This window comes from Spodoptera frugiperda, chromosome 20, assembly GCF_023101765.2.
Source record: "Spodoptera frugiperda isolate SF20-4 chromosome 20, AGI-APGP_CSIRO_Sfru_2.0, whole genome shotgun sequence".
In the NCBI taxonomy this organism is placed as follows: Eukaryota; Metazoa; Arthropoda; class Insecta; order Lepidoptera; family Noctuidae; genus Spodoptera; species Spodoptera frugiperda.
In genome coordinates, this window is record NC_064231.1 from 345,508 (window position 1) to 364,954 (window position 19,447).

Genomic DNA, 19,447 nt, shown 5'->3' on the forward strand with positions numbered 1-19,447 from the left:
TGTACTACATTCGAAAATGTTTGAGATCCCTGCAGTGATGGTGAAGTTGTGTTTTGGAAAGGACAATGACGCGGAAATAAAGTGAATGGCGTTGCATTTCGACAGGCATACTTGAAGCCTAAGTAATAACAAGAATGACTGTCTTGAACGCTAACAATCTCGCCTTTTAATCTGCGATGATGTAGGCAGAGCATAACGTGTACCTACGTATGAGTTCCAAGTGATAAGGCATGAGCTCCTTTAACGCAATAAACTCTTTAAATTAAAATTATTTTGCTAAGATAAAGGAGTGGACATAGGGTGAAATGAAGGATGATTGAAAAAATAGTAGGTAATTACTAGGTAGTAAAAGTCCAATTTAAATGGCACTTTGAGTTCAACTTCAATTTCATTAAGACTTAAGTGAATAAAAAAAAATGCTATATGTTTAAATATTTTCAGTTTATTATGTAATCGATTTGTCGATGTGACTAGGCTGTACCTAATTCTGAGATTCAAACAACCTCGGTCTGAAATGTAGTTACATACATAATTTAACGAGTATTTAGTAATGGTACCTAATCATTAAACATATATGATAATATTAACTTACCTACGAAACTAAATATCTAGCAAATATTAGCTGAATTTCCCTTTGACTGACATAAATCACATTTTTTGCTCAACATGCCTAACCTGACCTAACAAGGCTATCAGCTTCCGTCCTTATCCAATTCGATACGTTTTACTAATTTATTTACAATCATAAGTTACCTAGGACCGTTTAGGTCACTAATTTAGGCTATAACAGGTGGTGAGACCAAATAAGGCATGTTATCGACTGGGTCGTGTTGCCTGTCCGAATTATATTCGTACTTTTAATGTTTATTGTCTTTGCTGTTGCGAACGTCGGCGTGGAAGCCAGTCTCCCAGTCAGCGACGTAGTTCACTGTCCGCACGGAGCCGTCGGGTTCCACCAGCGAATACTGACCTGGATAAATACAAATATTTGTTAAGTTATGCGTTTCCGTCGCCCTTCGAGCCGCATTAATGAGCCTATGAATAGTGCTGCGGTAAATGCATTTAGGATATCATTTACATTTTGTTGCTTTGAGTCGTGTTAGCAGAGAATGCAGAACAAAAAAATTGTGGAGATTTTTGGGTGGAAGAAGTTGAAGTCCGTTGATTGTTCCGGTGGTCTTGTAATCCGATGACGTCACGTTATGTACCTTCACAACACAATATTATACTTATTATGCAATGCGAAAGCGAAATGTCCTTTACCTTTGACGACTTCACCGTCTCTCTCTTCTTTCTGTTGCTTGATGTCACCGGTGTGGGGGTCGTTGACACTGTATTCGAAAGCATACCGCGGGTGGGCGTCCTGCAAAGGGTTATCACAATTTAGATGGTGCCGTGAGAAATGTCAGTTGCAACAAAGCGCAAAGGTCGCACAAGTCTTGAATGAACTTTTAGTGCCCATTAACTAGGTTACAATCTATAACACCGGGTTATAGGTAACGAAATTGCCTTAATTGGTGCAGTTATAGAAAGGTTGATAAGGTACAAGATCGTGAAGTTACCTTAATTGGTCAGCTTTATTGGGTTAGATACAAAGGTCTGCTTTTTGTTTTCAATGAGATAATAGTTCTTATCAACTATACAAATTGTTTGATAGAGTAACAGCTATTTGTTAATGAAAAGGATTTCAAAGACGCTTCAATCATCTCGACAAGTTGAGGGTGGCAGGACGAGAAGGTAGTGAAAGTGGTCCAGATTGTATCGGACGAGTTCACACTAATTGTTATGTAAGTGAATGCTTCTGATTTAAGCCAGCTGACGCACACGTCCTCCGTTAAACAATATAAAGTTTGGTAATGTGTGATAACTTTCTTTAAAATGGACTAAAGTCAACGACTTCGCAGGAAATCTGGTTCAGTTTGTATTTATATGTAAATAAATAATATTTATACATTTTGTATGCAACCAATATGCATTTAGACGGTACCTATCCACCTACTTACATACGGTTTTGGTCCTTTCTGCGAAACAATTTCTGTAGATAGTTTAGCTAAAGTAGCTCTACATTGTATGCAATACCAAGTGGTCAGTTTACGTAATCGCATTGTGAATAAGTTAGGCATTAAATTCATAGTCCTTGTATTTACTTAATCTAGCGGCGGACAATAAATTAAAGTTACCTTCACTTATTGTTAAGTCTAAGACCAAGACCTAATCACACTGTGATCTATCGTTTGATATCTAAGACACGCACAAACCAATCTGAACCATATCATTAAGAGGACATCAGAATGTATTTGACTTTTTCATTAGTGAGCTTTGTACAAGCAATAAAAAAATCGATCAGCAACATTAGACAACCTTGACCCCAAACAAGTCACCATTAATTCTACCGTACACTAACATAAATGGACAAACTAATGACATAACTAAAATAAATGTTATGAATTCCAATCTGCAAATCAGATACCCAGTTACTTAGTAACGCTACGTTAATTAAAAACTGAAGCAACTGGATGTCCACCTACTCCTAATCAATCAAATAATATTAGTGGGTTTGTGGACCGTTGCACAACACATGAGTAAACATGAACGGGTGAACGCGTGACAATTTCTCACATTTGTGCAGAGTGAGTGAGCAAGCAATCGGTCAAGATTGTCGATGTGGTGGAACCAGTCCTGGATCTAACTCGACAGCCAATCAAATTGATTACGTCACTGCATTAGTTGTAGGGATATGAAGTAACTTATTCCATAGAATGCCGCAATGTCCTGAGGCACATTAGTAACACACATAAACTTTATGTCAATGCTCAAGAAAAACGTAAAGAATTTACCTACTCAGTCAGCGGAAAGAAGGACTATAAACATCAAATTAATGGCTATTAAACTACATTTAAGTTTGTTGGATTGATTTAGAAAAGTTAAACGTGAATAATTTATTTATTTAAATGATTGTTTACTGTTTATTTGGTAATGGAAACATTTTTCGTTCTTTTATATCTATCGACTAGGTTAGGGTCATCTAAGCACTTCTGAATTCAGAGTAGCACCACTTTATTATCAAATAAAATGGTTGTGCATTATTTGTTTCTGGTATTAATTTACGTATATGTGTAGGTATAAGATATGTTTGAATATAGGTATATGTTAAGTTTTCCGATTCTTATTTTTGTCCCACTACAATGTATTGTATAAATACTTTATTTTGATTAATTTAAATTGACATTGGATTTCATTGTTAAATTATTTAAATAATTTTTTTGAAATTTTATTTTAATGGTTTTTGGCCTTAAAAAAAGACCGTGATATTTGTCTTATCTATCTTTCGAAATAATGATAAAAAATTAAAATGTGGTTAATTTGTAAAAGTATACGCTTATATAATGATGATACATTTACGAGGTGGCAGTTATAAATTAAACATCTTAAAAACAGTACTTACATAATTCTCTAAGAATTCGGTGTGAACATTCTTGGCGGCGAGGGGTGCTGCTGCGACCTTGGCAACCGCAGGAGCGGCCACTGCAGTGTAGGCGGGCGAGGAGACGTGGGCCACACTCACGGGGGCACTCGAGTACTGGCGCACTGATGCCACTGCTGGCGCAGAGTAGTGAGCCACTGACGGGGCCGAGTACTGAGCCACAGCTGGTGTCGAGTACTGAGCCACTGCTGGTGCTGAGTACTGAGCAACTGCCGGCGCTGAGTGTTGCACTACAGCAGGAGATGAGTACTGCGCGACCACTGGCGCAGCGTACTGCTGGTGTTGTGTCACCACAGGGGATGAGTACTGACTGACCACTGCACCTTGCTGCGCCGGGGTGAAGTAACTCGAAGATGGAGCCGACACGTGAGACACAGAAGAACTTGAGTACTGTGATACTGATGGAGCCGCATAGCTAACGGACGCTGCCACTGGAGCTTGGCTGTACTGAGCGTACTGCGCAACTGCAGGTGCTGCCACTGCTGCGTAGTGTCCTCCAACGATCTGTGACTGCTGCACTCTCAAGGCAGGAGATGTCGCATATCCAGCAGAAGGAGCAGCGTACACCTGTGAGACCACTGGTCCTCCTGTTTGAATGTTGTTGTATGAGTTAAGAGACGCCTTTGCCAATGATCCGGTTGAATAAGCCTGTTGTGATACTATGTTCTGTGTGTATGTAGTCTTGGCTGGAGATAAGGAGAACTTGGCGATCAATGGAGCCGCGGTCACTTTAGCAATGATTGGTGCTTGGGCGTATGTTGCGAGAGGTGTCACGGTTTTGCCACTTGAGGCAGCTGATGAGAGACCAGCAGAAGTTGCGTATCCGTGGACTTCCTTCGTTGTGTATCCTTGAGCAGCATAGTTGTTGTAGTTGGAAGCGAGTGATGAAGTCTGGTAAGTGGCTGCTGGTTGTGCTGCATAAGTTATTTGTGGTGCTGCTGACTGGTATGTTATTCCAGCTGAATAACCTGAGCTTCCACCGCTGGAGTAGCTCGAGCTTCCACTTGACGAGTAGCCTGAACTTCCCGAGTACTGGTATGCAGGTGCAGCGACAATGGGTTGTGAAATGATCGCTGGTGCAGGTGCAACAGTCTTGATGCCGGTCGTTGTAAGCTGCACCGCGGGCGCAGCGTACGAATATCCGTTATCACAGTTCGACACTTTCTGAACCTGACTTAAATGATAGTTTAGATCAGGATCGTGATAAGCCAGGGCATTTTGCAACGCCAACACAATGAAGATCACCTGGAAAAAAGTATGTTCAATTTTATTATTTGCATCATTTAATTTGGTACACAACATAAGATTCTCAATTGAACAAAAAAATAATTTTACTTACCGACTTCATTCTTTTGTTATTGTAATTCGCACTCTATAAACAATATTGCATAAATGATTGTTTTGGCAACGCTCGCATTAAATGGTTGAAAGCTTAAAGTGTATTTGCCAAACTTAAGCGTAAATCGAAATGAGAGCAAAGTTGGTCCGCAAAGTCTTATATAGCGATCTCATATGTGTAAGAACGGGTCACACTTTTTCACGTTCGCCGTCACTGAGTACGTCGGTGGGCGCGGCGCATGCGCTGGTGGCTAAACCACGGGTCTATATACTAATGTATGACTACCACACGTTAGAAACACCATTATGTTAACATATCGACTAGATACTTCTATAAATATCACTTAATTAGGAACGAGAACACGTGAGAAACATTCTGAGTAGGCCGATATATTATCTTTTTAATAAATACACATAAGAGCTGTGAATAAAGTTGTTTTATTAAATTAAATTCAGTAATTAATTTATTTAGAGTTTTCTAACAACATTTTACGATATGTTAGTGATTATGTTATAATGGTTGCGACAAATGAGAGTGCACCGACAGCGCATCCTACGCACATGCTACCGTACAGTCATGAACAAAAGTTGTGTAGTTTCTCTATGAAACATCCTTCTAACATATTAAAAAAAAAACATACAGGTATTGAGTGTTAGTGTTTACACTATAATATCAACTGTTACGATTACCCGCTTTTCACTATCTACGAATTCCATTCTCATTTTCCCATGTTATAGGGGTGAACTTATTACCGGCACAATTCCGTCCTCCGACTGATGTAATATTTATAGCGTCATTTTCGAAAATTTCCGAAGATCTACCTTCTTATCTGAATATTTGAATAAATAATACTACATCGTATAAAAATGCCAAAGACCAGCTGGTTAGATAACATATGTAGATGAACATAAAAATTAAATAAGTTTAAACATTAGCAAAAAAAAAAAATTAAATAAGTCTAAGATTATAAATTATTAACTTGGTTTCTGTTTGCGTTTGGCCTTAATCCCAGCTAAATAATAAAGTTACTTCATGACATGACGCTCAAAGTAAATAAGGAGGTACCGCATGACACTTGAACATATAATTCATACATGTGTTACGAAACTAATCCCGCAATTAGACGCTAATGCCGACGGATTTGTTTATACGAGTCATTGATATCTTTAGGAGAATTAGGAACAAGTTCAAATACTTAGGTATCGATACCTGAATGCCATCGATTTATTTAATCGATATAATAGACGCTTCTGTTTTGTCATTGTTTTTAATTAAAGGTTTTTATTTGAAAGTATCTTATTTGAAGCTGACCCAAAATTGTTTTTGATATATTAAAGGTATGTCATTTAAGCTATATTCATGCAACAGTTCTATGTAATCAAATAAAATAAAATAATTCTAAAAATTAAGTTACAGGATTTGAATTATTGAGTTTCAGAAGTTTTATTATTGTTCACAGAAAAAGGATATATGTACATACAATTTATTACATGTAGTTTCTTTGCATTGAATATGTTACAGAGTCCAGCGAAGCCCGACTGTACTCGAGCTCACCCGATTGTGTTCGATAACATGTTTATTAAATGAGTTCAGTGTGCAGACAGCTGATTGGAAAGATAACGTTTATCTAATATGTTTTCATTTATTTAGAGCATAACAAGTGGACACTGATAAATGGTACTCCTTTGAAGTTGTTTGGTTTTTTTTTTCAGGTTCCGTATACTTAATGCAAATCACTTTTGTTTCATTGATCAAATTATTTAATATTGTTTGCATGAATAAAATCAAACATATTGTTGCTAAGGGTGTTACAAAATCTCAGTGTGTCGTAACTCAGGTTTGGTTACAAATAAAAAACATATTTGTAAATTATGTTCTTCATTTTTAACTAGCCATTTTGATATATGAAATCTTAATGAAACGATTTCGAAGTTCTTTTACAGCGACAGAACCCTGGTTAACGAATAAGGCTCGACTGCTTTTTATGTGTGATCGATGTTTTTCGCACTAGAGCGTGCATTTGTTAGAAGCTGAGCTGCTGAGAGTGAGAAACTGAATTTTGCATTTGAACTAATTGCGTCGGTAAGTTCAGCAACATTTCCTCACATGTGCCAGTAATTTACGTCATTTAATACGTTGATACAGGCTGCGGCTTGCATAAGCAAACAAGCCCCTAAGCTCTTTACTTACAGCTCACATGCAAATGACGAAACTCGTGCCTAGTGGAAGGATTTCAAATTAAATCGTTTAACACCACACTTTAGCACTGCGCAGTTACTTTTTAAACACCTATTTACATTATATAGACAAGATATTTGTGGTAGAATTTTATTGAGCCTTTTTTTTCTTCCACAGTTTAACTAAGAACATTAATATGTTGTTAATATTTCTATTCTGTACATATGTTTGGAAAATCGATCCATAGAACTTAATTACATATTTGTATGGAAACGGCAAGGTCCCTGTGAATGAATACATGTTAAACGGATATTGCTAAATGATATGTTTATGTTTAGCCAGAGAATTTGGTAATAGGGCGGAGTTAGGGCTACTTCAATAAAATATACCAATTACTAATGGTAATGCCACCAAAAACCTTACAGCCATGCTATTAAAAAATACACTTTATCGCTTTATCATATAGTCCAGTTTCAACTGACAAAAATAATATAAATAAAAAGGCATTAAATCATTTTAATCGACGTTGAACCGAATTAAATGTCCCTATTTAACTCAAACCTTATGTGATGTCCTTGGACCTAATTGAAGTTCAAATAAACTTCCTCCCAAGAAAAGTACATAATTATGTAAGTACTGACACTAAATAATAAGAAAACTGTAATTAACTTACTATTTGTACTTGAAATACATACAAATAACTTAATTTTATTTTAATCCTGTTTTGTGACATCCTACGTTGGGAGCTTCATACAAAAGACATCAACGCGCTGTCTTGCTACGAGTTTCTCGTAGCACTGAAACTAAAATGTTTTATTGACTTTGATTTCTTTATGTAATGGTAATTAATAATTTTATTATGTGTGAAATATTTACTATTGTTTTATAATAGTCTTGAACTTCCAAAAACGACTAAGTCCGATTAACGCGTACTCGGTATACTTACTGAACAATTATCCTCATATCATATTGTGTAATGCTATCATCTGTGACATCAAGAACCCATAATGTGAATGTACCAAACATCGCAGTAAAGTCAGCGAGCGATCTGGATCTCGATAACGTCCTGGGCGCAGCGACGAGCGATTTATATCTTGTCACCAAATAAATGTGAACTTCTGTTACATGGAGTATTTAAAACATGAAAGTTTAAGGTATTGAGAAACAAAACAGAACGAAAATGATAATAGTAAAATTATTTATTTCGGGACATTTATATGCAAAGCGTTGTGTGAAGAAAAAGAAGGGGACTACACCAGCATTTTCTTTAACATAAAGTTTTTTTTTTTTTTTTTACATTTAATGGGTCGACGTTTGGCCGCTATCTCACCTGATGGTAAGTGATGATACGGCCTACGGTGGAGCACGTCTGCCCATAAGCAACCTATTCACTCGGGCCTTGAAGACACCCAAGTTATACCCATCAGGAAACACAGACTCCGGCAAGGAGTTCCACTCCCTAGCAGTTCGCACAAGGAAGCTTGAAGCGAACTTAACTAAATGTGTAGCTATTACGTTGTATTGTTTATTTTTCATTCTACTCAAGTGCACATATACACAATACTAATAACAGTAATTAGTAAACGATTGTAATTAGAAACAATTACCGAGCAACATTCAAATTAGCTATCCATTTACTCATTACTCGCGGGCACGGCGAATACAACGGCCATGCCCAGTAGCGCTCCCAAACCTGATTGTTAATCAACAAGTACTCGGTCAGTATTTGTTTTATTGACTAGTTTTTTATCAAGTACAAACACATGGAACAAAATGTAATATATTTTTACGTAACCTAACAACTGGCGCGAGGTTCTCAAAGTAATGGTCGCCTTTATTATCTCTGCAAGGTCGATTATCTTATTTTATTAGGTAAAAATAAAGCATCAAAAATACTCTTTTTTTACTAAAGAGGTTTCTCGTGATCATTTGGTTTGGCCTTGAAAACTATCTTAGATTAATGTTGACTGAAGTGCATTTTGTTTATTGTTTTATTTACTTGTATGTTATTAAAGTTAGATAACTAATGTCTCTTTGTAATGTTCACACGCTTCTTAAAGGTTCTATTTGTAAGTACAAATGAACTTAATTGTTTAATTGTGCATAAGCTGTGTTTCAAGGACGCCGTCGATTGTTGCTGTCTCATTTGTCATTTACGAATTATGGTTACAAATTAGCCTTAGGATAAACTGATAAAACATAATATGGACTGTGTATACAACATTTACATTTTATTTATTTTATTTTCTGGAGAATTATACATTTTATTTTCTGGAGAAGACAAATGTGTGATTTACGCTTGGATCGACAATGAGACACGATCGAGAATTGGATAGATAGATTTTTTGTCAGATATATTTTTTCCTACATTACACTTCAGATAGATAACGAATGATAAACAATTACAACTTTAAATTAATGCAATAATGGATACGAAGGTTTGTACCTAACCAAGATATTTGCATGATGCATACTAAATTGCTAATGTGTCCTAGTTCCAGAACGATCAGCGGACAGGGAGAGACATGTCGTGATATGAGACAATTAAACATAACTGACATTTCAACCTTTTATCTCGACGATACGATGGAAATGTGATCGGAATATGAGTCATGCTAGTACCGTGAATGATGAAATTCCTGTAGTAATTTTAATGTAAATAGAGTATACCTACGGTGTTTGTTATTTTTGGGTTTTCTTTGCATGAAGTGAAATTTTCTTGCATGCAAGAAAGTAAAAATGAATTAATATTCATATCATGAAGAAACCAGGTTGTTATTAGGTTAATTAATGTCATCTTTTGATAATGGTTTGGAGATGAAAATTCGCTTTTGTTTTTGTTATTTCATTAGTACTTTGAACATAAACAAACTCAAAGTCTTTTCAAACATAATTTAGATAATGTAATCAACATTTCATAATAGTGTATTAACGGCTAAAGAAATTGCAAAACAAAGTACTTTTTTATTTCATTTTAATTTAAAACAAAATATCAATATTCAAAACTATATTTAGAATCAATTTTATGACCCAAGCTTTGCATTGCTCTAGGCGTATCTTAGAGCAATTTCTTTAAGTTTCACAATAGAGGCGTGTCCATTGATTTATTGAAATGACTTTATTAACAAAAATAAACTTTTATTACATTACTTTACTTAATGCTATATGAAGCATCATTATTTTCAGGAGTTCTTAGTCAATACTGAATATAAATATATATATTCACTCTGAAGCTTCGCAACTTACTTTTGGAATACAGCATGTTACATTTTTTATATTACCTAAAACAAAATTTTATGTAACAACAGCAACTAGATAATCCTTAAATAATTCATTATGTAATGTTATGTATTGAAGCATAGAGGAATTTACAATCAAGGTCATAAATTACATAGTTATTGCATGTTGAATGAATAATTTAATAAAATATAATCAAACATTTAGGTCGAATTCCGAAGTCCTATCGACTGCGAATCAATTACAATTACTTGCAGACTTTAGCTCGGCACAAAGCCATGCGCTGATTATTCCCATAAGCTAATCTCCACTTCATTATACGTTACTAAGATTTCGTACAACCCCGTAATTTGTACTACTTTATTCAAATGTCAGAGTGGTAGACACTATAATAGAGTCTACCGACGTTTAGTCGATCGCACGCTATGGTTCAGTTTTAGCTAAAGTAATTTATTAGTACCTGTTCGTGATAATATCTGATTAAATGATAAAGGCATAATGAATACATCCACTACTCATAAGTTTTGCGAATAAATAATTATGGTCTAGTTTGTACTTGGAGCTGTTTATAATGTTTGAATGAGTGAATATAGTGTTGTAAATATCTACAATGGTAGGCTCATAACTTTATTGCGTGGGACTAAACTATTGACTGTTGTACTAGTATCCACATTTCTGTGTTAATATTTTGTTACTTGACTGATATTCTAGTGCTGAATAAAAAATTAAGAGTACGCAAATGGTAATTTCAAACAAAGGTGGTTTTAAGTGTGGGAGAGCCATGCTTCGACGTGAAACAAGCAAACGAAACACAAGTGTAAATGAGGTTATCAGAGGTCCAATTACCCCTCCCAAATCTTCCCAATCCCTGATTAATAACAACCCTTAAATTTCTAACCGCCAAAAGACCGACAAAGCACTTGTAACGCCCTTGGTGTTTTGAGTGTCCATGGGCGGCGGCGATTGCTTACCATCAGGTAATCTATCTGATCGTTAACCGGCGTTACCATAAAAAAGGTTATGGTATTTCTTAAAGTTCCCACCAATTTTTAATACAATGATTAGTATCAACAAATATTTTAGAACACCTAGTCCATTTACCAGACTGAAATAGACCACTAAGTACCATTACATCAACCGTGTCAAGCCTTTGTACCACGGCACTTAAGGAGTCAATCTTCCACGTAGCATTCAAGTAGTCAGTCAGTACTTGAAAGCTTGTTAAGGGAACTAGAGCAATTTAGCGTAATAAGAGCATGCGTCTAATTCATACATGTATGTACTAAGTCAGTATGAAGAAAGCTTGCGCAAGTACTCCAGCAACGTTACAGTGTGGTATCGATTTCAGAACTCGTTTGTTATGGACATATTAAATCGTTATATAACAATATTTTCCTATGACTAGAGAATGTATAATTTATATAATATTACACCTGTTGTCTTGTGAAGGGATCGTTAGAGGTCACGTGAATGTTGACATTGTCTTCAGGTGATTGGGGCAATGTGTCGAGAGTAAAGGGATGAAGACAGGCGGTTGACGACACATATCTACGTAAATTATCATAATTATCTTAGAATTATCAAATTTATTTCATTTCAAACAAATGAGCTACAGTAAATGCTACCTTATGTGGTTGCTCATTGAGAGCTTTTCGATTTGCTTTGTAAGAATTGAAATCGAAGTTTCAACAAATTCTTTCATTCATATTTGACCTAGACCTCTTTCTTCGTTTATTTAAAACAATTAAAAAGTTATTATCGAAACTTAAATTTCAATAACAGCGAATTTTATGTACATCCTGTATAATAAAAATTTAAAAAATATTGTACAGTCCCATTAGCGGTTAAGGTCGCTGAAATTGCTTTGTGATGAAACCTTGTCTACTTGCGATATGAAAAATAATAATATAATTTATTATATCAACTTAATAACTTTTTTATTCGTTATATCCTGTTGGTTATTGTTAATCGATTATCAATTATCTATTGCTGATTCGATGCCTATACGAGTAGCTCGAGTCATTTGGAAATCCGAGTATCGAGTGTAGTGTTATGTAATGGACTGATGGCTGATAACAAGGATCTTTGGTATCTGGCGTCAGATCTGGCGTGCTTCGACTTGACGGTTGAGTAACTGTATCTATACAATCTGCTGTGTCCCACATATATGTATGTTTGTTTATTTGATCTACATCAAGGGTAATCGCGAAGGTAACCTAAGAAGGTGGGTATATTCAACAAGACTATCGAAATTCAGTTTGTCCTTTTTTAAAGAAGATTTTTCAGAAAATGATTTTTTAAACATAAACATATCACGTTGTTACTAAAAAATCTTGTTTAAAAGATGATATTTATTCGTTTGAATAAAGTTTTTTGTACCTAGTGGAGGAAGGAACTAGAAAAGGGAATGCGGATCTGAAACGAATCAATGGTCCCCTAATGATACTTAATTGGAGAGATTTATCTGAAGAACTGTCCGAACTAACATATTATATTATTATACGGGGTTGATTTCATGAATGTTCATCAAATCCACTAGCTATGTGTTACATATATTCTGCTTGTTAGAGAGACAAATCATTACCATACATCATCCTCACCTCCCATTTATAACAGAAAAGCTCACAGCTAATAGAACATTTGCACTGATACAAGTAATGATAACAAATATTGTTCTGATCATAAAACACAATATTGTTGTTAGCGGCCTAAGTTCTGCACGATCTTTACATAGATTACTTTGAATATCCATTCACCTAGTCGGCACCATGTTTCAATTAAATATTACATTTTATATTACCTTCATAACATTACCAATACGCCTTGTTGCTTGAAGGAAAATATGGAAGTGCACAGTAACACTCATTTATCGTCTGAAAGTCGGGCAGCTATATGCTCTAAATTTTAGATGACCTATTTGTAAGCAAACTTTCGTCTTAAGATTTATTTACCTTAAGGCTCAAAGTATTATAGACCTCTAAAAGGGACTTTGAAGATTATCGACACCACTAAAATTAATAAAATCTTTTTTATTTCGGGATGGGAATCTCGATCTAATTAAGGTCGCTCGGAGGGAACCGCTGAACGCAGGTCGCTTCCAACTGGTCTATCTGAAGGGGAGGCGTGTGCCGTGCGTGTGTTTACCATTGGACGTCCTGTGGCTGATTTGATGACGATAATGATGAGAATCTCATTGCCCTACACTGGACCAATATGATTATCGAATGTTGTAACTTCTGTAACTTCGTATTGCTAACTGAATAATATACAAGAATTATAAGCACGCATTTATGATATAATAGTTGTATATAATATGTTACTTGCGCCTACATAATACCTAACACCTTGTTTTGTTCATTTAAAATGTTAAGTTTAAGCACGCGACCAGCAATGCAGCTGTGGTACAAAAATGTTAAACTGTAAATGTAGTCAATTTGTTACTTTTTGTGAGATATGAATTGATTATTTTAAGACACAGTTACTATCATAAATATAGCTTACTCGTAAAATTGATCTTCAATTAATCCTAAAATATGTTATTTTGGCAGTTTTGTCACGTCAGAAGTTTCAAATCAAATCAAATCAAAATCATTTATTTCAAATAGACCAGGAAGGCACTTTTGAACGTCACGCCAATAATCATACTTAACTTTTCTCATTAAGCCTATGAGCCTGATATTTCATAATCATATTCAATAGTTATAATTACTATGTTCAACTTGACCAACGAGGCCGGCGTGGAAATGGCCATAAAAACCATTTATAATAACTAAATGCTCACAAATTGACTACCAAAACAAAATCGACCGGAATGACATTTGAACCATTTAAACGTACTTACATACAGCTGTAAATGAAGACTGTTGTTCGCAAGAGGTCAGGAATATGATCGATTGTATCTCGTTCACGACTCGAGCTGCGAAACAGTAGTACCTAGAGACATGTGTCGACAATACATTGCTTAGACACACGTGCGTGTCAAACACGTGCAAACACTGGCACTTGTAAAGTATTTGTTAAATTGTCTTGGATTATATTTAGACTATTGTGTTGTATATTATTAGTTTATTTTTATAACTTTTAAAAGAAAGAGCGTGTCTTGTATAGTAAATGATAATATGTTGGCTTGTATAGCAATAGGCTCAATTCTTCCTATTCCTATTACATGACAATTATAATCCATAGCTGCATGTCTCTGATAACTCCCTTGGAGGTTTATAGGCGTGATTTACTTAAAATTTTCAAGTATTCAGCAATTATCTCCAACAAGGTTGAGTGTCATAGTATTTCACATGATATTGACTTTTAAACAGTGTGGACTAAAATGAATTGTTTTATTGCAATGTAACAATACACCCATCACCCACTTTTCAAATATTACAAACCAGCTACAAAAACTTCATGAAATACTATACCGAGATTACGGAACAGAAAAAACCAAAGATATATTTCAAACTGAGTAACTAGTGCTTAGAATTCACTTTGACTTAGAAAAACCTTAGTCCGTCAGTAAATTGATTTAAATCCATTAATCTGCTTCTGAAGTTTCATTGTGAAGTAGAATAATAATATAATCCTTATTCATTAACAAAGGTATTTAATCACCTGTCAGTCATATGTGCTGGTCGAGAGCAAATGCTTTTGATGACTCATAATAAGTAATCATGACTGGAGCGCTCGCGCGTTGCAATATGAGTTGTTAATGTAGCGCCACGAATCGTAAAGTAATTGCATTAGTTTGTACAGTACCACGTGGGATTAACTATAATTATATTAGATCTTTTTGTTTTATTAGTTTTTCTGCAATATTAAGTGCAATTAAAGTTAACTTTCTCATTAGTTGTAAGGCACATAATGAACGTGCCTTTAAAAAAATACTTAGTTTTGTTTATTTATATCTATACCACTATGTTTCTTTCTTAGATCTAATCATGTGCACATTTCAAAAACAAATCCGACTTATCTGTAGTTACCAATGAGAATCTAATCCCCCAATCCCACAGACATTGCTAATCTTACCTTCAATACTTTCGTCAACAGATATCCATTCTAGTTCTGAGATAAATACAGATGATAATAAACATTAGCCATTGTGCGGAGCGTTCTGCGGCAATGGCATGGTACAATGAGATACAGGATTAAAGAAATCATTGCTATTGTATAATAGCTTATCCGGTTAGGTGACAAGGTCTGTCATATTTATCGCATTTCATTTTCTTTATCTGTGCCATGTTAGGGCTGGCTCGGATTAGGCCAATCGTTTATACGCTGCGGTTAAACAGCTGTGATGTAATAATGATATTTTGGTGTTTGTTCCCCTAGGGCGTAGATTTTTATTTTTAGTGGTATAGGGGTAAGGCGGTAATCGGACAGATATATCACCTGATGGAACTTGGTCAGCCCGCCACCTGTGTGACATCCAAGGAATTGCAGGTGCTTCGCTGGTGTTGTGTGTGAACGGTCTCACGAAGAATTCAGAACGTATGTAATACTGAGGATTCAACTTGAAGTCCTCGGCAATCACTATGTGAGAGACCAAGCATCATATTTGTCTAAGATATTTAGATATGTAATATGTACGTACCGGTACGATAAATCTGTCGACCGACCTTAAGTGAACTTAGCTGTTGTTATTTGTTACATGACCACATGAATTATGATGACGTGAGTTATATATGGGATAGTAGATATTCAGTTTAGTAAGTAGGTACCTAACATTGGTGAAAGTTTAGCAATCGTTGTATTGCAAAGTGGTCCAGCGTTACAGGTACATATGTACTTGAACATATTCGTAAGATACATACGAGTCTCAAATGTAGACTATGTCCTAACTTAGTATATAAATTGCTGGCTATTTTCCTGACCAATAAATTAGAGCGATGGATGCGAGTAAGCTTGCTACTGCTTGGCTGGAATTAGATTGAGCTGAGAGCTGTTTCCCAATGTATTTGCTATTCAGGAGAGTGAGTTTTAAACTAAATAAAAAAGAATCAAATTAAGAAGTACTGAATGACTTATAAAAGAGGTTTCAGTAATCAGAGCAAGATATTTTTGAAGTTGGCTCAGAGCTCGTATTAGAAACCTGCAGTGCTATCTGATATTGGATCTATTCTGAAATGTATTTGCAAATACTTCTACAATAGAAAAGAAAATCCTTCAGATTTTTTTAAAGAAAAACACACGCAGATTTAAAGAAAAGTACAGTACTTTATTCCGCAGTTAAATAAAACTTTAATGAATATGACAAACACATGTACATAGTTTATAGTAAAATTGGTAATACTAAAAACCACGTAATAGTTTTAAGCGCCACAAATATCAGTGTCAAAGAAATTAATGACCTGACGGAAAGGACTAACGTTTATGAGCGGTCGGTAGATTGGCTCGATTGCCTAGCTGATCTAGATTTAATTGGTCGACTCCGTTGCGTCACCAACCGTAGGTATATTTGCAATTATTGGACAATAATATTTTACATATTACTCGCTAGGATTAATCAGACCAAACCGGTTTTTGAAGAGCTGTTACGTTTCTTCATTTTATGATATCTTTAATTGATGTATGTAAGACCGAATTAACGTTACATCAATTGTATTTAATTAAGTCAATCTGATACAATTTATATGCTGTCATAATAAAAGGATTGTATATAAATTAAGTGTTGTGTAATTAGAATATTTTAAATTGATTTTTAAAGCAGTTAATTGCTACAAGTTATTCTTTATTCGTCGCGTGCCCGCCACGCACACGAGACAAGTGTTAGTGTCTTAAATTCGTCATGTTTTATTGGTATACATTAGATTTTTTAAATGTTCAGAAATATCCCATAAATTGAACTATTCTGCTGTTTATGTCAATAAGCTCGTCGTGGCACTCATGATTATCGGAAAGTGGGTGTGTCGTCAAGGTGCACTTCTACCTACTTCATTCAGAAGTAAAGGCGTAATGTTACTTGATTTTTATTTTACAGTACAAAGGTTCTTGAGAAACGTTTTATTGCACCGTTGCTGGTCAGAAATGAAGTATAAATGCAGTTTACAGAGAAAGGAATGTTCTTTTAAATGTGTTTTTTATTCTCATGATTCAGAGCCTAATAATTGCAAGTCACTTAAATGGCTACAAAATGAGGTGTCCGCATAAGTAAACAGATAATCTGATTTTAAAATCCCACGTATTTGTCGATTTGTAATTTCATCCACATTCCTTTTTTTTTGGGTGTCGCAAGTAGTGATTGTGCGAGACATAATATAATTCAATTTAGACCAATCCGGACAGCAGTAATGAACGAGCCAATTAACACCTACAATGACACCTTAGTTACTTTCATAATTAGATTTATGTTTCCTTTTATTCATTTCGATCTTGATTTATACTTTGAAGTTTATAGAACTTGATTATGATTATTCTATTATGCTCACGAAGTTTGAATTTGCACGAGGAATTCCGAACTTGAACACAGTTTGCAATCACGATTGGGGCAACGGCATGAATTTAAAATAGTTTTTTAAATTGAAACTTTGATTTATCTCGGAATAAACAAAGAAGACAAAGAATCGTGTTATTCACATTATCCACTCGGTTTATTTATGAAAGCAAAGACACTCGAAACACCAGACTAGTTACAGGTGCGTTGCCGATCTTTTGGGGTTAGGGATTTGGGAGGAGTAGGATATGGCTGTTTCGTTACGTCATGGGGTGAAACACAAAGCAAGCGTTAGTTCACGCCGGCTTTCCGTGAGATCGTCATATTTCTCCGGTCGTACTAAAACATGGCTGTCATACACTAAAATGTTATGTAGTCATACCAAAATAGCCAAATTATAATAAATGATGTAATGTATTTATATATTTACATAATAAATATAAATGTACTATTTACTAATTTGTACTGTAAGAATATTTATTACAAATGAATAAGGAAAGTCTTTTAGCCGATTTTACATACATTTCGTAAAGCTTTAGTGCATAAGAATTTACATGTCCATTGCATGCATAGATTATGCTATGAGATATGTAGCAGCATTCATGAACCCACCTTAATGCATAAACTTCTGCAACATACTGGGAACTTAACCAGTTCATTTGTATTTCAGTGTATAATATAGTAGTTTTATTGCTTTTGTTAATACAAATACCTAGTCCCTATGTGACTTATATTAAATATTCAATTTAAGGTGTGAGCTGAAATGCACAGCAAATATACACTAGACTTAGTTTTCATCAATTATGTTATGGGTGTCAAGTAGATGGCCTATTGCCCATAACTGTTACAATTTCGAACTCTATGTTATAACATTTCGAACAACCGAAAGAAATGGTTTGTCATGGGAATCAAATCCTATTACAACTTACCTACCTACCTACTACACATATTAATAATTATAGAATTGCCTCAACAAAATGATTATTAGAAAGGAGTCAAAATTAGTTTAAAGCAATTTTTATGACAAAAAATAATATAATTAAGTACCTAGTTAGTGTAAAGTCATGGCAATTAATTACGTAAGGTTCGATCAATTTAAAGTCTAGATGAGCATTTTTTATTTTAATTCACAAATAATATGTTTTGCAATCTTCGATTTGGACATACATGAAATATCAATGATAAGCAATATACAACAAGTAAATAGGAAGTAGCACCCTTGTATTTCACGACTCGGGACATAAAAGGTTTAAGTTGCAGTCGATGTTGAATCGAACGCCCTCTAGCTAAAATCATATGCAAACAACTAAGAACTGAGATTATATGAAAGTGCACTCTTGTTAAGGTAGAGCCGTTCGAAGTGAATGTAACCAAGGTGGCAAGATATGATGTAGTTACGAGGTCAGTTTGTTAATATTACGAACTTACGGTAGATGTAGCTACTGTCTGACATTTTACTTTTGATTTTTAAGTTTAGATAATTTGAACTAGCTAAACGTGTAAATAATTTAATTCACTTTTTAAATCCAAAAGGGACGATTGAAGAATATTATGGAGAACTGTAGAATTATTTGAAATAGCTATTATATTTTTGGGGACATTTATACTCAAGTATTTTTATGTGTTTTTATTACAGTTTCAGAGCCAACGTGCACCATTACACTGTATTTTTGTGGGGAAATACAAGATCTGTGGATTTTTTATCAGACTTAAAACGGCGCGGTGGTCACTGACCCGTTTATAAAACACATAGGGGACCCAATACCCCATTGGATCCTCTATATGT

At 35.0% G+C, this 19,447-nt stretch overlaps 1 protein-coding gene across 1 annotated transcript; it reads right to left on the reverse strand.

Annotated features, from left to right (window-relative positions):
• Positions 1 to 422: 422 nt before the first annotated feature.
• On the reverse strand, positions 423 to 5,049 carry LOC118281339 (uncharacterized). Its single transcript, XM_035601919.2, has 4 exons — positions 4,824 to 5,049; positions 3,446 to 4,729; positions 1,264 to 1,363; positions 423 to 970 (listed from the first exon to the last, which is right to left on the reverse strand). The coding sequence occupies exons 1-4, from the start codon at positions 4,830 to 4,832 to the stop codon at positions 858 to 860; spliced, it is 1,506 nt and encodes a 501-aa protein (XP_035457812.2). The 5' UTR covers positions 4,833 to 5,049; the 3' UTR covers positions 423 to 857.
• Positions 5,050 to 19,447: the final 14,398 nt, after the last annotated feature.